General features: G+C 42.7%; 1 protein-coding gene across 1 annotated transcript in view; it reads right to left on the bottom strand.

Annotated features, from left to right (window-relative positions):
* Positions 1–22,354, bottom strand: part of FNDC1 (fibronectin type III domain containing 1) — a 125,912-nt gene that overhangs the window by 63,688 nt on the left and 39,870 nt on the right. Inside the window, exons 2-7 of the mRNA XM_074948702.1 lie at positions 15,114–15,320; positions 12,006–12,104; positions 8,271–8,388; positions 6,023–6,210; positions 5,697–5,804; positions 1,814–2,002 (exon numbers count right to left, since the gene is read on the bottom strand). Coding sequence (XP_074804803.1) covers positions 1,814–2,002; positions 5,697–5,804; positions 6,023–6,210; positions 8,271–8,388; positions 12,006–12,104; positions 15,114–15,320 — 909 coding nt within the window. The remainder of the gene's footprint in view (positions 1–1,813; positions 2,003–5,696; positions 5,805–6,022; positions 6,211–8,270; positions 8,389–12,005; positions 12,105–15,113; positions 15,321–22,354) is intronic.

Below are 22,354 nucleotides of genomic sequence, written 5' to 3'. Positions count from 1 at the left end.
ATCAATTGGGGAAAACTTAAAATAATAAAAATAAAGAATAAGTCAGTTGAGAGTAGGCAATGCTAGACAAATAATTGGAGCCAGATGTTCAGCATAGCTTTATTGATTTAATAGATTCATAGAATCTAAGGCCAGATGGGACCATTTTGATCTAGTTCAGCATTTTTCAAAGTTTGGGTGGTAACCCAGTACTGGGTTGCGGCATGTCAGGCACTGGGTCACCCTGGTCAGCACCGCCGACCGGGACGTTAAAAGTCCCGTCAGTGGTGCTGCCCAGCTAAGGCAGGCTAATGCCTACCTGTTTCAACACAGTGCTGCGCCCCGGAAGCAGTCATCGGTGGGGCTCCGCACACTGCCCCCACCCCAAGCACCGGTTCTGCACTCCCATTGGCCGGGAACCAGCCAATGGGAACTGGGGGGGGAGGGTGGTGCCTGCAGGTGAGAGTCACACGAAGCTGCTTGCGTGCCTCCGCCTAGGAGCCAGACCTCCTGCTGGCCGCTTCCGAGGTGCAGTGCAGTCTGTGATGCCAGGACAGGAGGGACACTGCTGACCAGGAGCTGCCAGAGGTAAGTTCGTGCCCCAACCCCGCACTCCAACCCCCTGCCCTATGCCTGAGACCCCCCCAAACCCAGAACCCCTTCCTGTACCCCAAACCCCTCACACCCAGCCCCACTCCAGAGCCTGCACCCCCACCCCAGAGCCCTGACTCCCTCCCGCACCCCAACCCCCTGCCCCAGCCCTGATCCCCCCCAAACTCAGAAACCCTTCCTGCACCCCAAATCCCTCATCCCTGGCCCCAGCCCAAAGCCTGCACCCCTCCCGCACCCCAACCGCCTGCCCCAGCCCAGAGCCCCCTCCCACACCCTGAACACCTCATTCCTGGCCCCAACCCACATCCCTCACCTCAGCCCTCTGCCCCAGCCCTGAGCCCTCCCCAAACCCCTCATCCCCAGCTCCATTGGGTTGCAGGCATCAACAATTTTCTTAAACTGGGTCCCCAGAAAAAAAAAAGTTTGAAAACCACTGATCTAGTCTGATCTCTTGGATAGCACAAGCCATAGAAGTTCCCCAAAATAATTCCTAGAGCAGATCTTTTAGAAAAACATCCCATCTTGGTTTCAAAATTGTCAGGGATGAAGAAGAAATCCACCACAACCCTTGGTAACTTGTTCCAGTGGTTAATTACTCTCACCATTAAAAACATAAGCCTTATTTCCAGTCTGAATTTGTCTAACTTCAGCTTTCAATGCAGCTATGCTGATGTATACCAGCGGAGGATCTGACCCTTAATGCTACATTAAAAATAAACAACAGATCACGTTTTTGTCTATATAACAATATACTCATAGGAAAAAGCAAATATTTTGGAGTTTTGCGTGAGTAAGCACTGCAAAACTTGGCACATTAACATTTAAAATTTAGTTTTTATCTGTTGCAAATATTGTCAGGAAGAGTACAAGCAAACAAAATACAGTATAGATTTCACTGAACACTGTAAAACAAAAGGAATATATATTTTCATGCAGCAGGTCATGAAACAGCCAGAATACCGGTATATGTTTACTTAAAATATTTGTTTCCCTTTATACTGTATGTGCCATGAAGGTGATCAGTATTGCCATCAGTATTGCCATGACAGATCTAAGTTTTAAAGCTTATAACAAGCTGGCTATTAAAGAACCTTTGAAATGAAACAGTGTTATGAAACTCTGCAGGTTAGTGGAATAAAAAGCCAATGACTGCAATAAAAAGTTATATAAACAAATCAATGGCAAGAATGTATAGACTAAGTCATAGGCACACGATACTTACCTGTTGGCATAACGACACTGAAGGCTTTAGACTGAGGACCTTGTCCCCTCCTGTTTGCTGCACGAATTTTGAAAATATAGCGTTCCCCAGGCTGCAGACCATCTATTATGGCAGAAGTAGTATCTCCACGATAGGTGATGGACTTTGCTCCGAATGGTTTGAGAGCCGGGGCGTATGAAAGAATGTATTCTGAAATGATTTGGCAGACGGTTGGAAGGAGGAAACTGAAAACAATCCTGTTTCCAGCGGACAGACTGTATGGGTAGGATGAATTAGAACGTGCATTACTAAAATTAATACATTAGCAATGCACGTCAAGTCAACAGCTGGAGTATAAAGACATGATATACAGTAAGCTGAATAAACATTCTTTCAACATATTAGACAAGAATATCTATCTATATAGTAAATTAGCTGATTAAGCATACAGAATACAGCAGATAAATCCTACAGAATATTTAATCAATAACCTTCATTGTTGCTGGTTATACCACCCAATAATTGTGATGGGAGCTATGCATCCCAAATGGAAGACAAGTGGAAAAAAATAATGGTTATAAAGTCAAACATTGGGTGGTTTAGCCATTGCTATCACAATTTTTGTTTATGAACACTGAAGGTTCAAAAAAATTCTACACTCAGCATTTATTCTAATACAAATGTATCAGATTGAATCTAATGATAGTTAGAAAATTTGTTGAACATAATGAAACACTAACATTCTAACCATTTTTTAATTGCCTTATAGCTACTGGCAATAAAATCTGATGCAACCAATAACTGTTCTGTATTACTATTACAGAGCTCCTTATGTTAGTAAAATAGTGGTGGCACGGATTGTAAATACTCTGATAGTTAGTCAGCAGGTTCAAGCCTTTTCATTCTAGTAGAAATTATAAAAATGTTTGATACAAAACAGTGTATGTACTCAACTAACCTTTAACACATGCAATATTAAAAGCAGGTAAAATATTTTGATTAGTGCTACTTATTCTTTTATCATTTATTTGCTACAGAGTCCTGACACAGTTATAATCACTTTACACTTTAAGGCCCCAATCCTGCAGAAGAATCCCCACTACAACATAGAGCCCAATTAGTTTTTGTGGGACTCCACCAGATGCAGTGGTCTAATCACTAGATCCTTGGCAATACTGGGGCCTTAGGTTCCCTACTAACACAGCATTTAAGCAGGAGCTTAATTTGAAGCCCATGAGTAGTCCGATTGCAGTCAGTGAGACTACTCACATGTTTAAAGTTAAGCACATGTTTAAATGATTAGGGCCTTAATTAGTTTAATTGTCCATACAGAGCAACTATATAGTATATTAAATTCTTGCCTTGATAACTTGAAATCTTATGTAAAAGAAATACCTTATGATGGACAGATGGTAGTAACAACACACGTGCTCCATCCAACACAGTTAAATACATAATTTCCCCCTCACTGACACACAACATTCATTAACTGTAATGGCAGATGTTCACCCTGTGCAAGGAACCAGCACAAGGTCTAGGCACTATTTAAGTCCCTCTGAAAACAGCACCTCTTAAAATAAGACTGAAGTGGTGCTGAGGCCTGGCACTGGCCCTCTGCACGTGGGTGAATTTCTCCCTAACAGGAATAATTTATGCATGAAGGCGAGCATATAACCTATAGTTTTCCCCATTACATGCTCAAAAGGCCTTGATTCAGAGAGTACCATTTTTCATGTAGTAACCTGCAAGATGCCTTTTTCAACCCTCTATCATTTTAAAAATCTTATTATTAGTCATAAAACAGAACTTTAGAAACTCTTTTCTAGGACTACAGAGAGCAGATCCACGGGCAGATCTACAGAGGGCAACAGCATATGAGGCTCCAGCACAGAGCCCAAGGAAAACTATAGCCCAGAACACTCCATTACAAAAATTAAGGAACTTATTTTCCCCTCTAACAATTAACCTGTAATGGTTGCAATAAGAAATGTGATGACTGTAAGATCTGGAACAACTCATAAAAACATAGATTAAAAATGCATCATGCTTATTGTCAGATATGAATGAATTTTACTGATCAGTGCAAAGACTGCTAATCACTGGAAGGCCTGGAAAGTATTCTTCCTTTCTGGTGGTAAAGAATATCCATATTGGAGGTAAGAAAAATATGATATAGAGGAATGACATAGTGGCACTGGCCAAAAAAACTCTACAACAATTGTTATTTCTGGCCCTTTTGGTTGGCTGCTAGAGGGCAACGTCCTCCATTATTGAGATATGAAAGGTGATCAAAATAGAAAACAAACAAAAAAGCTTACAAGATTTGTGAAATAAAGCTAGTGTTCGGAGTAAACAATGATCACGAGAGACCTATTCCATAAGTTTATTTTCACTGTACCTGGATAATTTAATCAGGTCCATTAAAAAGCCCTCTCCTGTGGTACACCACATCAAAAGAAAACATTTTGGCCTTCATTTTCCTAAGTGATTTGGGGTGACCAATTTTTCAATCCCCACTTTGCGGCAGCCTAAAGTGGCCTGGTTTTCAAGAGTTAAGCACTCAGCCTCTGAAAACCAGGCCACTTTAAAAGGGGCCTCATGTTGAGCATTCAGAAGTAGAGTCACCCTAAATCACTGGCCATATTTGAAAATTTCAGCAAAATTCAGCAACATGTGCGGATTCCTCAAAACTCAGGGCATGTTTTTAAAATTTCACGTCACATCCATGCATCATCTCACAGGTTATTTTGGGGTTTTTTTAAGCTCTAGGGTGAAACTTTGCCTCCACTGAAGTGCCTGGCAAAACTCCTGTTGATTTTAGTGGAGCCAGATTTCACCCCTGGAGTGCACACTACACAAGTCGTTTGTGCTGATATGGTATATGCCCACTCTTTCTCCCTCTGCCATTGGTTTGCTGACTCCTGTGAATCCACAGTTCTGATAAAACAGCTGTATAATGTTCCAAAGGGATGGAGAGAAAAGCTAGTGGTTCCTTCAGTCATGGGTGAGTGGAAGTAGCCTGATTACCTGCATATGGAGTTTTGGGGGAAAGCTGGAAGGTTGTTCAAATTCCATCCAATTAAATTACTACTGATTGACATACACTGCTACTGTGGTAACTGTTGCTTCTGTATGAAATATCCAATCATCAATGTTTTATGCTTGTTTCTTTAAGAGGGACTTTCACATTATGGTAAACTTTAAAATATCATGAAACATAATTCCACCGTTCTGATGATTATCCTACTATCCAGGCTCCTTTTTTAAGCATCAAAAGGTCATTGTACTGCCTCTGTAAACAACTTCTTTCCCCCCTTCTTGGTACGGGAGTTAAATCATATGATTGTATTTGTGACATCACAATCATTTTGAAGGCAAAGGCTTTGACACATCCCAGGCAAAGCACAGTGGCTTCACTGCAGTACATGGCAAAAGCTGAAGCAGAGCTGGAAAGGAGAAAACTCTCCTGCACATGCAAGAATTGTTAATAAGAAAAGATTACTGGTATGGTCAGCTGCTGTTTGCACAGTCTCCTTTATTTGAGCTCACCACAGAGTGGAAATCCCTTCTTGAAGAACTTGTCCTCCCTACAGTTGTACAAAAAGGAAAGGAGGACTTATGGCACCTTCGAGACTAACAAATTTATTTGAGCATAAGCTTCCAATGAAGTGAGCTGTAGCTCACAAAAGCTTATGCTCAAATAAATTGGTTAGTCTCTAAGCTGCCACAAGTCCTCCTTTTCTTTTTGCGAATACAGACTAACACGGCTGCTACTCTGAAACCTACAGTTGTACATTGCATACAGCAGCAGTGTCAGTTTAACTTTATTACTATAGTGTGATTTCTGCAGTTCACTTTGTCTTTAATTTCTCTCTCAATCTATTAACTGGCAGAAATGACCTACCTTTTGCTTTTCCTTCACTCTCTGCAAGAGGGTCCCAAGATGCAGTGACAGAGGTTGTTTTGCCTTTGATTGGCCAAACATCTAAATTTTCAGGTGCACTGGCAGGAGCTGTGAAATAATACACAAGATTGGAAATTAAGGTCAGAAGTAATGGTTACACAGAATGGCATATATTTTTTTGCCCCATGTTTGCATCTCAACACCTTCTGTGCATCTATTTCAAAGACAAAACATGAAAAGCATTGCTGAAATATAGATCCATCTGTAGCTGCCGTGGATCTACTTTTCAAAAGGTACGTCAGGTTGTAGATAATTTTGATACATACCAGCTTCTGGGGTTCGTTGGTAAACGGAAACACTCCATTTGCCTTCCCTTTCTCCCTCTGAAATTCGCACTGCAAATTCATACATGGTGTCTGGTATCAGCTCATCCACTAACACCCGTCTGTTAGGCACTTGTTTGTAATCCCACCTTGCTGATTCCCCTTTCTCTCGATAACGGACAGCATATCGCCTGGGAATGGAAATGTGAGAGCCAAAAATTCATCAGCTGAACTCATTAGAATCAAACACAGTTCAAGCCTTTTTCTACTAATGTGCTTGGCTTAAAAAAAAAACACCCAGTGATAGGGGAAGAGTGAGCAACCATGAGCAAAACAATCTCTTTTAGGCCATGTCTACGTGAGGAGCACGTCACCAGGATAGGTATACAGGTATATTATACCAGCAAAGCACTCCTCAAGTAGACGCAGCTTACACTGGCAAAACTACTCTTTTATCAGTATAGCTTATTCCGCCCCCCTGGAACGAAACAAGCGACACGAGTAAAAGTGCAGTTTTGCTAGTATAACTGCATCTACGCTACCGATTTCTGCCAGCACAGCTATGCCAGCCAGGGAGCACAGCTCTTCACAGGCCTGACCAACGTAGCTGCGCTGGCAGGACTCTGAGGTGTAGACATTGTGTCACCGTACTGATCACTGTAGTATCTAGGTTCCCTCTAATGCTCAGGTGAATGAGATAGAAGCTGGTTGCGCCCTGGGAGGAACTCACTCTAGAAGAGATCAGGTAGCGTTTACACGGCTGTCCTCCAACAGGAGCTGTGACAGAGAGAAGAGCCTTACTTTGGAGGCTGGGGTTACCGGGAGCTCTGCCAATGGAGTCTGCCTGTGGGATAAGCTATATCAGCTTATCTCAGGGTTGCACTCTCCTGAGCCAGGATCTTTTGGCTGTAAGTTCCCCCAGCGGACCAAGGATTCCAGGCACCATCCACCACCACAATCCCCATCCAAGTGGGATTTTACATCACTAGGGGCCAGGCACCCTGAAGTTAATATATCCATTTGTCATATACTTAGATTGCAAGCCTTTGAGGTAGGGGCCTTCTTTTCGTGACACATGTGTACAGCACAGAATGGTGCCTGATCCAGATAGGGGCCACTAGAAACTACTTAAATTACAAATGAAGAGTAATAATAAAAACATTCCTTAGCATCTTTTAAGCACACATTTTTCTCTTTCTTTAGTTGAGTCAATTACATTAAGCCATATGCCTTTTTAGTCTTTATGGTTCCCTTCTTGTAACAGGGTAGCTTGCCCTTGGGCTGCAGAGCCTGGGGCTAAGCCAAGCCTGATTCCAAAATGAGCCTCGCCTGAGGGGAATCGGGTGCTCTAATTTAAAGGCAGCAGGAATCTGTAGGTGGGGGTGGCTGGTTGAGAGAGGGAGGGAAGGTTGAGTTCCAGTCAGAAAGGGCTGAGAACTGGTGGCTTCAGGTAGAGGTTTATGATTTTCGATTTATCTGTGAGGCTGGACTCAGTCAGTCATGGTATTCTTGCTCAATAACTCTCTTCAGTCTTTCTAAACCCTGAAATGGGGCCTAAGCCCCAAAATTTGGATCTGAACCGTCCCCAAAGGTAGGTGTTTCTAGACACGGGATTTTGTCTATCAACTATTTTGGTTAAGAGGAGAAACTCTTATAAATCTTGGATTGAAAACTGACCAGCAGAGGTTTACGACCCTTCTAGTTTGAGGCCTTGTATCTCCCTGTCAGATGCTCTATCAGTCCAGGGAGAGCTTTCCCCATACACTAAAAACTCCAGTTTATCTAGGATATCACACACATAGGGGAGCAAATTAAGGCTGCCAGTACTGTTAAGGTAGAGGGGAAAGAGAGTGCAGTGAGACCCTTATACGGTTAACAAGAATATCCCAAGTTACAATAGCTAATGCTAACAAAATTTTGGAAGGGATTTTAAATCTCATGCTTCAGGATTTAAGCCACTCTCTAACTATTAGAGAACTGGATGAGCCCTGATGTGGGAGCATTTTCCTACGTCTACCTACTTCAGGGTTCTCACTCTATCCTCTGAAGCATGTGGTACTGGCCACTGTCAGAGACAGGACATTGATGTATATAGACCCTTGATCCAATATGGCAATTCTTATGTTCATATTTTGCCTTCAGTCAAGCTATGCCTGTAACTACACTTTATTATTTAAACGGCAAACAAAGCTGTAAACAATGAACTCTTTAGTATACATCTTGAAAACAACACCACCACAAAGTAAAGTACCTAGTTGGGTCAACCTTCTTTGGCTTTTCATATATGGGATCTGTCCACGCAACAAGCACAGATTGAGAGGACATAACACGAACACTTATGTCTTTTGCCTCCTCTAGCTCATCCTCCTCTGAAATGACAAAGTAACACAGTGAGTCAGTAATGAGAACTTTGGCGATCTCAATGCAATAGTAATTGTGCCACAACAACATTATTGCAAATATGCTATACTGATAAACGACTAACACAGATGATTACACAGGATACACTGAGAACAGGGAGAACCCCACCGCAATATGATTCTCCCTGCTACACGTCTTTGTACAAGAATAAGGCATGGTTCTGCTGTCCAGAATTTTATAAGCATTTAGCCAATTCTAACCAGTTATTTACAGCAGACAAATTATTAAAATACTCCCATTCCGTTCCCCCAGCAAACGCACCACTAGGGCTGCGCGGAGGATAGAAAGTCTATTTCTTGAAAGATTTTGAAATTTGGTTTCATTGTGAATTGTACGGAAACCTGAAAATTTAGAAATTATCTGTGAAGGAAATTTAAAAAATAAATTGTTTTGAATCGATCAAAAGGGGTTTTTTTTTTCCTACAAAAATGAAATGTTTCATTTCAATTTCAACTTTTTTATTTTTAAATATAGAATATACAATATTTAAAAAGTTACTTAAAAATGATAAATCAAAATGTTTCATTCCAAAAACGTCTTTTTTTTTTTGCGGGGGGACGACGACAAAATTTCAGCTAAATCAACGTAATTCCTCAAAGTATTCTGATTTGGATGGATCTGCTCATTTTCTGACAGAAAATGGTTCCATCAAAGTATTTCTCACCAGCTCTGCTCATCACTTTGTGAACAGGACAGTCTTATGCCAGTGGTTCTCAAACTTTTGTACTGGTGACCCCTTTCACATAGCAAGCCTCTGAGTGAGACCCCCCCCCTTATAAATGAAAAACACAGTTTTATACATTTAACACCATTATAAATGCTGGAGGCAAAGCAGGGTTTGGGGTGGAGATTGACAGCTCGCGACCCCCCCATGTAATAACCTCACGACCCCCTGAGGGGTCCTGACCCCCAGTTTGAGAACCCCTGGTCTATGCTTACTGTTATTACAATAACAATCATTCTCCAGATATTCCCAGGGCACAGAACAAATGAAGTGCAAGGTTCACGCCCCTGGGGCTCTGCAGAAGGGTAAAATTTGGAAATTGTTCAGGCCTGAGGAGGGCTGGGGCCAGTAAATCTTTGACTCTGTAGAGCCCCAGTCACTCTGCAAAGGGGGAAGTGATCCAGCTCCAGGGCTTAGTATAGTCCTGAGGTTGCAGTATTTACCACAGAGCAGCTCTACTGCGGCTTCAGTCAAGGAGGGAAGGAAGAGGATTCCTCTCCAGGCCAGGCCTCACAGAAATCCCAAGTGTGCAATCCAGTGACTTGGGCTGTGAGCTGGCACCAGGATTTAGTCCTTTATTAATATCAGCGCAAATACAAAAGTTAATGCTGTAAAATTGGGTCCTCCCCTTCATATTTTACGGCATACTTTTTCAATAACACTTCACTGCTACCCTGGTATTTCTGATGAGCTAGGCTGGTTGTGTTTGTTTGTTTAAATATCTTATCCAAGGACCAGATAGATCTCAAATTTGGTTATCCAAAATGAAAATATGATTATCCCAATATGATAGTATCTAGCTTTTATATAGAACTTTTCATCAGTAGATCTCCAAGTGTTTTTACAAAGGAGAGCAGTATCATCACCCACCATTATACAGATCAGGAAACTGAGGCACGTGCAGGAGAAATAATTTGCCCAATGTCACCCAGCAGGACAGCAGCAGAGTAGGAACTGAACCCAGGTTTCCTGGCCCAGTGCGCTATCCACTAGAGCACACTGCCTCACTCTGTATCGCTTTGCAGCTAAAATGAGTTTTATATTTTTTTTTAAATTCAACTGATCAACATTTTCCTCCCTTATGGACAGGAAGGTAAATCTGTTCAGAACTTCCTTTATAATACCAGCCATCCTGAGGTCAGAACTGAAAAATGGCCATCAGCCTCAGTTTCCTTTTAAATGCCATTGAGTAGCAGTTATACTTCCCACTGCATTTCAGAGACTGGGCCTACTCATTTGCACTGTGCACTCTCCCTTACGTTCAATGTAGGATACATCTGGCTTTCCTGTGCTGTTCAGTTTCATTAACAACAAACCTGACACAGGGAACCACTTTTCAGTCTCAGCATGATGCGCCAATCAGTCAGAAACAAACCATGGCCACATCTATACACACACACCACACTTGCCTATGGGGATTGAACCCAGGCCCTTCAACACCAAAAGTACAAGCTCCTGCTTCTGAGCAGAAGGAGAACTCCTTGCGCTGTGAGTAGGAGGGTATTACAGTTGTTGAGGCTAGCCTCTGGGGAGGAACATTCACCAAGGGCCTGAGGCAAAGCCCACTGAAGTCCATTGAAAAACTTCCATTACCTTCAACAGGCTTTGGATGAAACTCTAAGCCTGTGTGTTATGCTTAACATGCTTAGTGCCAGTGTAAGACAATGGCTTGTCTGGTAGACAATAAGTGATTGTATTTTACTTGTCAAAAGCAAAATTTTGGTTACCCAGGAAAACAGGGTTTTTCCAAGCCTAACAACCACTATTTAAGAAGTAAGAAGGCTTTTTTTCCCATTAGAAAGTGGATTTTCAGCCATCTCTCTTTCATGGAAGCATCATCTTGAAACACGATACAGAATGACAAATGAAAATGATGTAATTTCCCTACCAGGTGTGATTTTAAAATGGAAAAAATTAGCATGACAGATTGATGATGTGACCCTCCAAGGAGAATCACAGAATATCAGGGTTAGAAGGGACCTCAGGAGGTCATCTAGTCCAACCCCCTGCTCAAAGCAGGACCAATCCCCAATTTTTGCCCCAGATCCCTAAATGGCCCCCTCAAGGATTGAACTCACAACCCTGGGTTTAGCAGGCCAATTCGCAAACCACTGAGCTATCCCTCCCCCCAAAGTCTGAGCCATGACACTAATACAACATAGTGCCGAGTTTAGGAACGGTTAATTTCATCACCCAGTTAAAACATCTAAAAATGTTCTTCAACCCCAGCATATTCTAACTGTAATATGATGTGGTGAGAAAAATGCTCAGCCATGTCGATGACTTCATGCCACGAGTTCATTTCTAACCTCACTTACAGTACACAGATGTGCACTACCTCATTTCCAGGGAAGAAGGGGAAGCTGCAGATACCTAGCCCCTCTGAAAACCAGGGAACTAACACAGATGCTTACATTCAGGCACTCAAGCCTGAAAATGTGGGCCTGGATCCTCAATGGGCCCACCCCTCTTTTTCTTATAGTCACTAGGAGCTTTGGAGATTGGTCCTGCTTTGAGCAGGGGGTTGGACTACATGATCTCCTGAGGTCCCTTCCAACCCTGATATTCTATGAGTCTATGATTTGCCACTGGCTGCAGTCCTTTAGGCAGAAATCTATTGAGTCCATTATGAACAAATCTGTTCTACTGTTATTTTTTCCTATGTGAATTACAGAAGCAACCAGAGACATCAGTCAGGGTCAGTGCCCCAGTGTTAGGTACTGTACAAAAAAATCTAGTAAGAGACAGCTTCTCTCCCAGTCTATAGTCACAAAGCAGCATATATTTCACTTTTTATAAACATGGCTCCACAACTTGTCTGCAAATATGAAAACAACATACCTGAGACCTTTCTCTTGGTTAAAGCTGCACTATAGACTGGCTGACTCCGTCCTTGGGAATTCCTTGACTGCAGTGAAACCACATAAACCGATTCAGATGCTACATGTGAGAAAAAGCACAGAGACTTTTCTATAATCTTTTCCACAGCAGTGGTAAACAACGTTTCAATACTGTCAAGCAGACGTCTTGTCACGTTTTTATTAGGAAAATTCTCTCTCTAGAGAAGGGAAAATCAGTTTCCTTGAGAGGTAACTTGGAAATCGTTGGCATTTACATCTAGAGGTTTTCATATGCATAGGTGCATATGATGGCATTTTAGAGGCAGGTACACTATCTATAACATGACATAGTGTTACATAAATCCCACAATCTGAAGTTTGTTTGTTTGTTTTTTACTTTCTCCTGAAAAATTTCCAATTACTTTAAAAACATTATTTGCTCTCTCTCTCGCTCTCTCTCTATGGCAGTGACTTGTAGAATAAAGGCAGTGAAAGACAAATGCTGCAGTTTAAAACACTGCAGAGTATTTTTCATTATTATTATTTCATAGTATTTACTGCCTGATCCAGTGCTCACTGAGTTAATGAAAAGAATCCCAGTGCTTCAGTTGATACTGCCCCTGAACAATGCAGGACGCTATTTACCCTTAGTTATATTGATGTGTGATGGAGATAGAGAGCACAGGGAGCTTCTCCCACACATATATCTCATCCCAGCAGCAGCTCTGCAGGGTTCCAAACTAGCTTGCTGGGCTGCAGTAGTGACTAGCACGGAACGTGGATGGAGGAGCACAGGTTGCAGGAGGGAAGAGTTTGGAGGAAGCATCAGCAAGTTAGTGTGTGTGCACATGGCTAGAATGCTAGGTAGAGTTGCAACAGCCCTGCAAATAGTTCTCTTCATAAAGAGCCAGTTTAGTTTAGTGTTAGCAACTTGGAGTTCTCTGATACAGTAAGCAGTAAAGTTTGCTGCAAAGTGTACTCCTTTCCCGCTCTGAATTATTTGGCCTATAACTGCAGGATGACTCAGGAAACTTTCACACAGCCAGCCATGCTCCACTCCCTTGTTGACTCAGTATAGTAAGAAGGATCTTGCCTTCCATGATAAATATTACCTGCTAATTAATGTCTTGATTCAGCAAGGTACTTGAGCAAGGTACTTGCCTAATTTAAGCCTGACTTCAGTGGGGTTACTCACAGGCTTAAAGTTAGACTCATTCTTAAGAATCTTGCTGAATCTGGACCTAAAACTCATCCCTTGATGTTTAAGCAGTTCTGTGCTACAGTGTGGATCACTTGCCCCATGTTGAAAGTCAGTAAGCATGTCTTAGGGCTGCCAACTTTCTAACTGCACAAAACAGAACACCCAAGCCCCGCCCCTTCCCTGACCCGCATCTTCCCCAAGGCCCTGTCCCCCGCTCACTACATTCCCCCTTCCTCAGTGGCTCGGTCTCCCCCACCCTAGCTCACTTTCACTGGGCTGGGGCAGGGGGTTGGAGTGCAGGAGTGGGAGAGGGCTCCAGCTGGGGGTGCGGGCTCTGGGGTGGGGCTGGGGATGAAGGGTTTCGGGTGTAGGAGGGGGCTCCAGGCTGGGAGGCAAGGGATTTGGAGTGCAGGAGGGGGCTCCAGGCTGAGGCAGGGATTTGGGGTGTGGGAGGGAATGAGGGCTCTGGGCTGGGGGTGCTGGCTCTGCGGTGTGGCTGGGATGAGGGGCTTGGGATGCAGGAGGGGGCTCCAGGTTTGGGGGGCTCAGGGCTGGGGCAGGAGGTTGGGGCATGGGCTTACCTCGTGCTGTTCCCAGTCAGTGGTACAGTGGGGCTAAGGCAGGCTGCCTGCCTGTCCTGGCAGGGTTGCATGCACCCCGGAAGCAGCCGCAGGTCCGAAGTCTAGGCGGGGTGGGGGGGAGCAGGAGGCTCCGCTCACTGCTCTCACCCGCCGGCACCACCCCCCAGCTCCCATTGGCTGGTTCCCAGCCAATTGGAGTGCAGAGCTGATGCTCAAGGCAGGGGCAGCGCGCGGGGCCCCATGGTCCTCCCACCTAGGAGCCAGACCTGCTGGCCACTTCTGGGGTGCAGCACGGTGCCAGGACAGATAGGGACTAGCCTGCCTTAGCCCTGCAGCACTGCCAACTGGACTTTTAATGGCCCAGTCAGCAGTGCTGACCAGAGCCGCCAGGGTCCCATTTCGACCGGGTGTTCACCCCTAGCATGTCTTAATAGCTTCATTTGTCGTTATATAAAATACAGTAGCTCTGAAATTAACAGCCTCCTCCGACACCATTGGCTCAAATGGTCTCAATCCTTCAAGTGCTTGGGCAAAGTGCAGCAGGGAGCACAAGGTTGTTGTGCTCTAGTGCTGGCATATGTGGGAACAGCAACATTAGGCACTTGGCATAGTCACCTGCAATGGGTGGAAATATGTCTCATCCCCACTGAGCACCCACCCAGTTCCTCTGATGAGTATAGGGATGTGAGCAGAGAATGAGGAGCTATGGGTTTAACTGGGACCCTCAGAATGCCAAGGAGAGACTTAACTATGCATTCCCTTCTTTGGCCTTACTTCTACTAGGCAGGAATAATTTGGTGGCCACATGCATGCAGTGCTCTCTTTAATGCAGCACTGGATTCTGCTGCACTTTCTGTCCTGGCCATCATCTTTTACCTTGTGCTTACATGTGCACATTCCACATTGTGCGGGATCAAGCCCTAATAATGTGCATAAGCATGTTTGGCATTGTCATTTAAACTATTAACATATGATCTATGATCCTTGAGCACTGTTAAAAATATACACATTTCCAATCTGAATTCATCTAGCTTCATCTTCCAGCTACTGGATATCATTATACCTTTGCCTGCTAGATTGAAGAGCCCATTATCACCTTGTAGGTACTTATAGACTGTGATCAAGTCACCCCTTAACCTTCTCTTTGTTAAGCTAAATAGATTGATCTCCCTGAGTCTATCACCGTAAGGTACATCTGAACAGAAGAACATCACAGTGCAGTACTGCATATGCAACAAAAGGAACAGAAACCAAACTGATGGGCTGATGCCCAAGGCTAGTCTTGCACCAACTAAGCTTAGACCCATAGCATGGAAATTCGGCTTACCTAGTTTCTTAGCTTCCTGGCTTCGTTCATGTTTTTGCAGAGGAACATAACTCATCTTTCGGCTGCTATCCCCATAGCCCAAGAGGTAGCCTTGAGATCTACGTGGACTCCTGAGGCCTGAAGCCTGGGGTAGCTTCCACCGGACAGATAACTTGTTGCCTGGAGATCGGACACGCACTCTCAAAGGTTTGTTTGGCACTTCCTTCTCTTCAAAAAACAAGCAAGCAAACACACAAAACCACCATATTACTATTATGCATTTGTCATATATGACAGTAGTTGTTGTCTGTCTGCATGTTTAGCCATAAAATAACATCAAAGTCTGTTTATAGCTCTTTTTAATTTTGTGATAAATCCAACCCCAATAAAAACATGTTTTCTAAGAGTGGAGTACAACACAATACATTTTTCCCAGACACTTCAGACAAAATGGTGTAAGACAGCCAAAGTGAAAACATATCATATTGCAAGTATTCCTGCCAGAAATCTTGGATGTCTTACAAATCTCGTTTCATTTTTTCCCTTCCCCTCCCGTCCCCCTACAGCTTTAGGCACATAAGTACATTATTTTCTGGCAAGTATTGCAGGTCAGTATAAAATACAGTACAGAAATATTACACTATTTATAACTTTCCTATAGAAAACTATGTACACTGAAAGCAATTTCTGCTCTCCAGTACACATCAGTTGTAGTTCTGGTCACCTACAGCTTCTTAACCATGCTTTCTTGCATGTGCCTTAACTCTTGACTTCTAAAGTTCAAAATTACAAACTTACTTTATATGATCACTCATGCAGATAACACCACAACTGGTATTTTATAAAAGTCATTTGTATTTTATATTTCTAATAAGTCAGAAACTTTCCTCTTAAGAAATCATATTTATAGGACTATTGCTTGAGCAACTAATTCACTCATTCCAATGGCATTACCTTCTTTTTTTGTGCCAGTTCCCATTTTAAATATACATGATATTATGCTAAGTATGCAACGGTCAAAGTAGATAGCTCCCCCTACTGTTTCTCTCACTGCACCACCCAGGCAGGAGTATCACTTACCCAAACCAGGGAGAGAAGCTGGATCTGTATTCCCTCCCATTTCCCTTTACTTTAATCCCTGCTAGCACCATTAAGAGAGCAGGCACACTCATTAGATGGCACATTTCCTCTGTGAGATCAAGTTGCTCTAACGGAAGTGCCACTGTCTACACAAAGTTTCAGAAAAGGATTAGATTGTCTGTTCTGGGCTCTGTGTCTGTCTCTGCCCTGTAGCTTTTAGCATTTTGCTAAAAGTTAGAAAGATGCAGAGTAAAAAAAAATAAAAGAAAAAGAAAGACATTTAAAATTTTAGCTGATGTGATTGCACCAGCACCATGGGGCTCCAGTTCTAATTCGGATGCTGATAGGCTGAACAGATAGCAAGTGTGAAAAAACGGGGCAGAGAGTGGGGGGGGGGGTAATAGGAGCCTATATAAGAAAAAGCCCCAAATATCGGGACTGTCCCGATAAAATCGATACATCTGGTCACCCTAGATGCTGGTTAGGACCCCTTGATGCTACTGCAATGCAAAAACTAAATTTGAAAAATACCAATCAATAAATAAAGACTAGACAGTATGTAATAGAGACACTGCTGATAAAGCAAGTTCTCTCCTTAATTTTGCTTTCAGTCTAGGCCATAGGCACAACTCTCCTCTCGGTTACACCTGCAAAACTCCACTGAGCTCAGGGTTGAGACAACAGCAAAGAGAATTTGTCCCTCTGGATCCAAATATGCCCAGTTGGAGGGACTGAGCGTGCCTACTTTTGGCACCAATTCAAGAAAATATCTCTATTCAGGGGATGTACATAAGCACATACTTAACTTTAAGCATGTACTTAAGTCACATTGGAAATAATAGGACTTAAATGCTGCTGCTTAAACTTAAGCCCATGCTTAAATGCTTTCCTGAATCAGGGCCTCTGAGAGGAGCTACTCACATATCCAAGGGTCAACTATTATTGGTAAGGAATGATAACTAACTGTAGTCTGTAGCCTATCATTTAAATCAGCTTCTATATCAAATGACTGGAAGATAGCTAATGTGACACCAATTTTTAAAAAGGGCTCCAGAGGTGATCCCGGCAATTACAAGCCAGTAAGCCTCACTTCAGTACCAGGCAAACTGGTTGAAACTATAGTAAAGAACAAAATTTTCAGTCACATCGATTTACATAATTTGTTGGGGAAGAGTCAACATGGTTTTTCTAAAGGAAAATCATGGCTCATCAATCTACTAGAATTCTTTGAGGGGGTCAACAAGCATGTGGGTAAGGGGGATCCAGTGGATATAGTGTACTTAGATTTTTCAGAAAGCCTTTGACAAGGTCTCTCACCAAAGGCTCTTTAGCAAAGTAAGCTGTCATGGAATAAGATGGAAGGTCCTCTCATGGATTGGTAACTGGTTAAAAGACAGGAAACAAAGGGTAGGAAAAACGGTCAGTTTTCAGAATGGAGAAAGTAAATAGTAGTGTCCCCCAGGGGTCAGTACTGGGACCAGTCCTACTCAACATATTCATAAACGATCTGGAAAAAGGGGTAAACAGTGAGGTGGCAAAATTTGCAGATGATACAAAACTACTCAAGATAGTTAAATCCCAAGCAGACTGCAAAGAGCTACAAAAGGATCTCTCAAAACTGGGTGACTGGGCAACAAAATGGCAAATGAAATTCAATGTTGATAAATGCAAAGTAATGCACCTTGGAAAACATAATCCCAACTATACATATAAAATGATGGGGTCTAAATTAGCTGTTACCACTCAAGAAAGAGATTGTGGAGTCATTGTGGATAGTTCTCTGAAAACATCCACGCAATATGCAGCAGCAATCAAAAAAGTGAACAGAATGTTGGGAATCATTAAGAAAGGGATAGATAATAAGACAGAAAATATCAAATTGCCTCTATATAAATCCATGGTAGCCCACACCTTGAATACTGCGTGCAGATGTGGTCACCCCATCTCAAAAAAGATATCTTGGAATTGGAAAAGGTTCAGAAAAGGGCAACAAAAATGATTAGGGGTATGGAATGACTTCCGTATGAGGAGAGATTAATAAGACTGGGACCTTTCAGCTTGGAAAAGAGACAACTAATGGGGGATATGATAGAGGTCTATAAAATCATGACTGGTGTGGAGAAAGTAAATAAGGAACTGTTATTTACTCCTGCTCATGACACAAGAACAAGGGGTCACCAAAGGTAATAGGCAGCAGGTTTAAAACAAATAAAAGGAAGTATTTCTTCACACAACACACAGTCAACCTGTGGAATTCTTTGCCAGAGGATGTTGTGAAGGCCAAGACTATAACAGGGTCAAAAAAGAACTAGATAAATTCATGGAGGATAGGTCCATCAATAGCTATTAGCCACGATGGGCAGGGATGGTGTCCCCAAGCCTCTGTTTGCCAGAAGCTGGGAATGGGCAACAGGGGATGGATCACTTGATGATTACATGTTCTGTTCATTCCCTCTGAAGCACCTGGCATTGGCCACTGTCAGAAGATAGGATACTGGGCTAGATGGACCTTTGGTCTGAGCCAGTATGGCCATTCTTATGTTCTTATGATAAGGTACTGCCAGTAGTGCTGAAAATGTAAGTACTGTGACAATTTTTATTAAGCAACCATCTGCCCTAAGCAACCACCTATGGTATCTCAATCATTTCCCAAAGTTAAATCATCACTTGCAAGGGATCACTTTTCCAGTGCAACCAGAGACTGCCTAAACCTGGTCACAGAGCTCTCCTAGCAGACCATCTGTAAAGGTTTAGATTTCAGTGCCCTTAAAACACATGCTCCATGACGGACACAGCTTGGGGGCACGGGGCGTTGTGCACTTTGCAGAGTTCTGTCTATTGCTTTTAGTTTTTATGCTGAAACACCTTTTGATTTGACCTAACTATTATGTAACTGACCAATGGGTCAATGGTTCAGCCATGTGTGTACAGATGACATTTTTAATCTGTTTTCATAACGTATTTATAGTTCAATTATTTTATAAAGTTAAAGTTTTAAAGTATTTTTACTTGTGTGGTCAGATTCACCTCTACATTCTGGCTTTTTTGCACCAGTCGTTCAATACAAAGCAGATATAAACCCAGATTAACGAGCAAATTAAGCCAGCTTTACAGCTGCTTTGAGTAGCTGGCACAATGTAAACCAGTCGGAGCATAGCAGTGGATCTGCTCCTAAGTATTCTATAAAAAAAATAACAATTTTTATATGAAATAAGTATTTCATTTATGGGATTCCCTTCCACTTTTCAAAAAACATTCTCAGTCACCTTCATTAAAAGGCTACCTGCTCAAACAACCACTTTTTTTTTGTTCCTTCGAGCGGTCACTTAATACAGGTTTTACCATATAACCCATTTTCAAAGGTCAGTTATTTACAGACCACATATGCTATCCAGCGCTAATTTACAGTTCTGTCATACAGAACTACAAATCTAGCAAATTCAAGCCCGGAATCTCCTCTTCCCCTTTATTTTGTAATAAATGTACGTTATTGCTGAAGCTTTTCTTCACTGAATCAACTAAGAAAAGCTCACACTGGCTAAATAATGTAATTAAACCTTTGAGAAGCTTGTTGGCGGAGTGTGGCAGGAAGTGAATCTACAGTGGACCACTTTTTTCTTCACCAATTAGTGTCATAGCTTTCCAACTGGAATTACTATAAAGAGTTCCAGGGGACAAAGGGTACAAAAGAAACCAAGCCAGCCAGAAAGCCATATGGAAAGTATTCTATTTAAAACAAATGTAGCTTTAGGCAAAAAGAAGTCTATCTGCTCTAAGGTTAAACGAAGGACATTCATTGAGATTTTAAAAATAGGACATTGCAGGTTTTAAAAAGATATTCCTCATACTAGTTCCAGGGATTACTGCCTATCTGCCCTATTTTACTAATAACCCATTTCTTGTTGCCACAGTTCAACCCCAATTATCTCAAGATGTCAAGGACACCAAACACTTTTGAGCAGTCAGGGGTTCAGATAATCGTGGATGCCAGCCCAGCAGGCTTTTGTATCTGCACCCAAGGCTAGGAACCCTGAGAACCAATCCTGCTAAACCTGCTTATTTATGGAGAGCAGGCTGGATTCCCCTAGGCTAGCCGGCTCTGCAGCTCCATAGGGCCAGAACTCCTCAGGACAGAGTTGCACATGAGTTCCAGTCATGAGAAGCTAGACTCCCTAGGACAGGACTAAAGCTGGAGTCTTGTGGGGGTCTGTAACTCCCTGGGACCAAAGCTATTGCACAGCTGACTATTAGAGCGACATCCTGAATTCACCTTGGCTATTCAGTTGTGTCTGGGGATAGGAGAGAAGAGGAATTCAATATTTTAAAAATCACCCAGCCTCCAAAACCAACAAGCCATCCCACCACAGCTATTGATTCAGTTACAGATTTCAATGTGTACACATTCCAAGAACCCAAAATACATTGTGTGCCCCTGATGCCAGAGAAACCCTGGAGCTAGCAAGATCTGAAAGCCAGCCTAGCAGAACAGTGACTGCCGGAGCTGCTAATGAGACCACAGGTTAGATTTTGTGGACTACTGGTGTAGGCAGTATTCCACAAAAAGCATCTTGAGAGCTCAGCAGAATTTGGGTTATGAAGAGAGAAGGGCGGGTCAGGGAAGGAAAAAATTCTCTGTTTGGCAGAGGGAGGGCCACGAGCTGAAACAGAGGAAGGGGAAGTTTACCAGAAAATGTTTACACTAAGGTGAGATGAAATAGGGAGAGCCGGTGGAGAATCTGATTCAGAGGAAGGGAGAAGGAAGTGGTGGAGCTGGGAAGAAGCAAATAGAAGAACAGGAGCAGAGCAGGAAATGAAGGACGGGAAAAGACAAAACAAATCTGGAATAATTTTTGGACACCCAACAAAATGAATCATTTTGAGGATCACCCATCACAAATTGGGACTTGCAAAAATCCACCCTGCTCCTGAGAGCAGATTAATAAGAAAAGCTAATAAAAGACAGCCTGGGGTTTCAGCTGCATGGCTCCCACTGGGCTTTGAATCAGGCCTTCAACAAAGCCGTGGAAAGAGGCGTTGACTTCAGTCTGCTTTGGATCAGGCCTTAAATCAGAAGGAGTCATAATTAGGAACCCCCGCTCATGCCCAATACCGTTTTTTTTAATTCAAAATTTTGGGGCTAGTGGCTACCCTAAGTGAGTTGCTTGCTAGAGCTGGGGATTGAGTCTTCCCTCCCCCCCCACCGCCCTTTTCCTTTCCTTTGTGCCTTTTAAATACTGCTACCGTTTTCTGGACATGCAGTTAGGCACGACTGATGTGGCAAAGCTGAAGCAGCTGCACGAATCCAGACATCTGATATCTTCTAAGAAGCTGCCCATTTAAAAAATTTAAGTATTTATTACGGTTAAGTCAGGAGTAGCACTACAGACTATTTCCCTCACACACTCTTTTAGAAGGAAACCCCACATTATCTGCCTATACAGGAAGCTGAAGGGTATCTTGGCCCCAAGAATTCAGGCCTGACAGGCCCTGGTCTTATCCACTCAGTCAAAATGCCCATTGATTTCTCCAGAGTTTTTGTCTGGGATAAAGCTTTATTTAATGAGCTTCCTCTAGAGCACAAGGTCTAAAGCAGCCTACAACGTCTTCCAATGGCCACACAAGGGGGCACGCCTTATTTGCCAAGTCACACTCATTCTCCAGAGAAGCTCATCAGTTTTCTAGTAAAGTAAAATGATCAGCCCCAGAAAAACAAAGCACTGACTCTAGCTGTACAGGGGAAAAAAAACCTACAAGTCAAAACATACTATTAATTTAACAAGCCGTCATAGTCAGATACCACAAAAATATCAGGAGTTGTCAATTTAGCACCACAGCAGGAGACAATTGCTATTCAATGTTTGCTTTTCCCTTCCTTAGTCAGCAAGAATGTTTCTCTTTTCCCTCCATGTGGTATTACTGTGCAGCTGGAAAACTGGATATTCTGCTGCAAAGATTTCAGGTAGTTAGCAAGAGTTTTGTGGCAATTATTCCTATAATTGACATAAAACAGATAGAGAGCTCTCGGAATACCTCTCCTTCTACACATGTTTTAAATCAACATGTCTAAGTACACTGCCATGTGTGGAAGGGCAATGTAAGAAAACCAGAAGAGATCAATTGCTGTCATTTAGTAATAGTGAGCATATAATAAACACACTGATTGAAAACACGCATCAGAAAGG

Source organism: Natator depressus, chromosome 3 (assembly GCF_965152275.1).
Source record: "Natator depressus isolate rNatDep1 chromosome 3, rNatDep2.hap1, whole genome shotgun sequence".
In the NCBI taxonomy this organism is placed as follows: Eukaryota; Metazoa; Chordata; order Testudines; family Cheloniidae; genus Natator; species Natator depressus.
This window is presented reverse-complemented; position numbering and strand designations above follow the sequence as displayed.